General features: G+C 48.7%; 1 protein-coding gene across 1 annotated transcript; it reads right to left on the bottom strand.

Annotated features, from left to right (window-relative positions):
• Positions 1 to 1,473: 1,473 nt before the first annotated feature.
• On the bottom strand, positions 1,474 to 3,593 carry LOC119315034. Its single transcript, XM_037589699.1, has 4 exons — positions 2,959 to 3,593; positions 2,757 to 2,863; positions 2,492 to 2,623; positions 1,474 to 1,910 (listed from the first exon to the last, which is right to left on the bottom strand). The coding sequence occupies exons 1-3, from the start codon at positions 3,391 to 3,393 to the stop codon at positions 2,566 to 2,568; spliced, it is 600 nt and encodes a 199-aa protein (XP_037445596.1). The 5' UTR covers positions 3,394 to 3,593; the 3' UTR covers positions 1,474 to 1,910; positions 2,492 to 2,565.
• Positions 3,594 to 4,048: the final 455 nt, after the last annotated feature.

Genomic DNA, 4,048 nt, shown 5'->3' with positions numbered 1-4,048 from the left:
AGGGCGGCTACCTAACCTACCACGCGAGTGGCTTTCTCCTCTTTGTGCATTGTTGTATTGTTTTCATGATCTGTCACACTCTTTATTCCCTTCCTTCCCCTTTCCATGCAACTTGTTGTGTTTTGTATTTGGGGGAACTTAACTGTTAATTTAGTTTGACTCGACAAAGATATGTTGCACGAGAGGAAGTCAGGGGGCCGGGACCTGACCAAGCGGTGCTGTGCTGGTACTCATGTCATTGTTCCGTTGGGAACAACTTTCGGTTCGGCAAACGGTAGCATACGGTAGTACCATACGCGTGCTTGTTCTTTCCGTTCCTGTCCACGAGCATATAAAATGAGGTCAACGAAATCAAAGGTCGTTTTGCGAACGTGCACTTGCTATTCAAGAACGGGTACGTGTACGGGGGAGCATATGAAAGAACCATGTGTTCAGGCAGTTTCCGGTGGAGCCTTTCTCCCTTTTTCTTTGCATCCGCACCCTTCATCTTCCTCGCCGTCGCAGTACGTCTTCGGACGCCACGAAGGCATTGACGGACGTCCGCAACCAGCCCGACGCGCCCGCTCGCCTTTACGACGAAGTTGTCCACCTTGGAGCCGTTTATACCCAGGTACACTCCGCCCTTTGTTGATGACCTTCATCGCGGACACCACGCTTAGCAGGTGTTCGGTCAGATGCAATTGAGATTATCTTCAAATGCTATGTCTTTTTCTAGAGTACGAATGATGACAAGCTACTCAACCATGGAGGATAAGCTGTTGTGCGATGCGTGATTGACCATATTCATGAATTTCATAAATAGGAGCAGAAGGAGGACGTTCTTGCAGGAAGTGCATGAATCGTTTCACCCACAAAAGCACATTGTGCCCTACGACAAGCACATCATTGTACTACGCAATGTGAGGCTGTTGTCGTATCATTGGTACGCTATCTAGATCAACGTCACCAAGTTTTGTCAAGTGGTACGCCAGTTGGAGGTAAGGTGATCATTGCACGCGGCAGAGGAGAAGATCGTAAGTGTTGTTTCTTCTTGCTCAACTTGTTTAAATCATTCACTCACACAATGTTGGTCTACACATTAAGTAGACTGCACGCGCTGCCGTGATGTATCACAGGACAAAGGGACGACCATTTACATACCCATGCTGTTAGATGAAGCTGAAGGAGAGTATGTGTGATACGACATGATCCGTTGATGAAAACCTTAGACATCTGAAACTAGTCGAATTACAGACATTGTTTTACTAGACTTAAGTTGCATGTTGTGTATGGATGATTTGTGCCATTTTCTATCCAAACTTTGATGAATATCGGCCGGTTTGGATGAATTTCATCCAGTTAGTTAAAATGTGGGTTGAAATATATACGGACAGCGTTGGTTGGCGGCCTCCTACACTCATGTCCATGAACTGGTCTCCTATGTCCATGGAAGGATGCGAGGAAATTGCAGATTGGCATTGAAGATGCCCTTAATAACCTACGCCCTCCATACCAAAATATAAGACCTATTTACAAGGGTGTACACAGCCATTGTGACCATATGACGTCAACCGGTAGGTTACTAGTACAAGATAGCAAAGCAAACCTACTCCACAAATGCATTCACGGAGAACATATACATAATTATTTCTTCCGAACCAGCATTACTACTACTACTACTACTAAACAAAGTATTCTCTAGGAACCGTTCTAAACTTTAATAACATCGCGCTACGATACACGAACATATATATAGCTCAGAGGCTCGTAGTAGGGGTCTCGGAACAGGATGTGCAAAGCAGATTTGTTGTCCTGTCTTACGCTTAGAGCTTGTCGAGTATGGTCTCTTGCAGGAACTTGGGGGAGAAGGACGTGACCCCGCGCATCTTCATGTACCTATACACGTCATCTCCTGTGATTTTCTTGTCAGCCTGTTTAACATGGAGAGGATTAGGTTCTCAACAGCAAGTCTGACTGGCACTCCTGAAATCAACAGGAAACTTGCTCGCAGTAACTAACATTGAAAGTAGGAAATACTCCAGTGTTTACAGAAATTGCAGTCATCTACACTGAAGGTGAGTTCTATTGTGACCATGGTAACAATTGCAGTTAACGATTCCTGTGAGGTAACTGAAATAGAAGGACCATAACCTAAGTTAGCTAGATAAACCTAGACATCATACTGCCAGTGACTACCCTGCAGCACTTTAAACTGTCAATTGCAGCAGGAAGATACGGGCGTGACCAGACTAACTAAATTCCTCGACTACCTACAAAAATCCGCCCTTTTGAATGGAGAATATCAATATCAATCACCATTTCCAATTTGTACCCGCTACGTGGCAAACCTAATCGAAACCTCAGCTACCTCACGGCGACGGGTCACTCAATTAGCTCCATCCAAGAACATCACGAGAGGATCCGGGCTGCAAGCCAACAACAGATCGACAACAGCAACACAAGTGAAGATTCAGAAGGGGGGTGGGGGGTGGGGGGGCTTGGCGGGACGCACCCGGTTGCAGTTGTTGCACTCCACGGCGTATTTGATCCCAGAATTGATGACGCGGAGGTACTCCTCTTCGGACATCAGCTCCAGCCCCTTGCCGGTGATTTTGAAAGGGGACATCGATGGGGCCTTCTCTGTCTGTTCAACATGGAAAGAAGGTTCTGAACAACAAGTCGACACTTCAAAAAGAGGTAATAGCACCCCAGGTACCCTAACTTGCACCTAATGTGATGATTTAGTCCTAAAGTTGCAAAACTTGACCAAACCATACCTCAACTTGCACCTCATGTGATGATTTAGTCCCAGGCCAATCACAGCTCGCCAATTGGCTGCCAAGTGGCTGGACCGGTCAGCACACGCAGTTTTGCAGAAACCCCCCTGCCGTTTCCAATTATCAACCCATTCTGTTCTTCAGAGCAGAGCAAACCGTTGGAAAAAAGAGCACGAATTGTATAGAAGAGGATGTTACGTACCGCGCAGCGCGGAGGCGAGGTTGCCGTTGTTGATGAAGTCGGTGACGACGAGCTTCTCGTCGGGCGACCAGTAGTAGGCGCGCAGCCGCACCACGTTGGCGTGCCGCACGCGCCCGACGGCGCCGGCCTCCGCCGCGAACTCCTTGTACCGCTCTGGGGCCGCGGTGCCGCCGCCCAGCCGCCGCACGGCCACCGGCGTCGTCCCGTTGCCCACCACCACACCACCACCTTGTACACGATCCCCTTCCCGCCCTTCCCCAGCACGTACGCCGACGACCGCAGCAGCTCGTCCAGCTCCATCCGGAACCCCTTGTCGATCGCCACCAGCTCCCCGTCCTCGCAGCCGCCTCCGCCCCCGGAACCGTTGCCGCGTTTCTTCTCGCCACCGCCCGCGTCGGACCTGTCCGACGAGTCCCCGCAGGTGTTTGCATGCATGCACGGGCAGGCGAAGAGCCCTCGCCCCTCCTCGTCCTCGTCGTCGTCGTCCCCGCGCCGGTCGCGCAGCTTCCAGTATATGTACACCACGATGACTCCGATGAGGGCGACGCCGGCCGCATCGGCGACCGAGATGAGCACGACGGTACGAATTACTCTACTTGTACATGTGTCATGTGTGTGTGCTCTACTGTACGAAATTCAGAGCTCGAATACAACACTACTCATATTCTGTGATTCACAAATTAATGACCCTAGGAAGGGCATATACAGCAGAATTAGCAGTTTAAAACATGGTATAGAGGCAACGTCGCTGGGCAAAATGCAAAGTAGGGCTTGTGTACTTAACATGCATGTAATCTGAAACATGTTACTCTGCACCTCCTTTCACTGCCTTGTCTCCAAAAACAAATGCATTTAAACGAGAGTGGTAACACGATAAATAAAGACCATGTACGATGACAAGTTTATCAGTGCATAATTCTACAGAACCTGACCAACATTAAGTTGCATTTGCACAACTCTAGAAAACTGCTTGATCAGACACAACTAGGAAATTGCCTAGCAACCAACAGAAACTAACTTAGCCCAGCAACCAACTCTCCAAAAACTGTTTGATGGGACACAATTAAAGTAACTTTAGTCAGGTTCTGTA

Source organism: Triticum dicoccoides, chromosome 6A (assembly GCF_002162155.2).
Source record: "Triticum dicoccoides isolate Atlit2015 ecotype Zavitan chromosome 6A, WEW_v2.0, whole genome shotgun sequence".
Taxonomy (NCBI): Eukaryota; Viridiplantae; Streptophyta; class Magnoliopsida; order Poales; family Poaceae; genus Triticum; species Triticum dicoccoides.
Note: the sequence above shows the minus strand (reverse complement) of the source record. Positions and strands in the feature narration are given on the sequence as shown.

What these genes read in the sequence shown, in the direction of transcription:
- LOC119315034 (XM_037589699.1), bottom strand. Translation starts at nt 3,393, where the DNA reads ATGCATGCAAACACCTGCGGGGACTCGTCGGACAGGTCCGACGCGGGC. An exon ending in CCTCGCCTCCGCGCTGCGCG is followed by an intron (nt 2,864 to 2,958) that starts GTACGTAACATC and finishes TGGAAACGGCAG; the next exon opens with GGGGGTTTCTGCAAAACTGC. An exon ending in CACATGAGGTGCAAGTTGAG is followed by an intron (nt 2,624 to 2,756) that starts GTATGGTTTGGT and finishes CATGTTGAACAG; the next exon opens with ACAGAGAAGGCCCCATCGAT.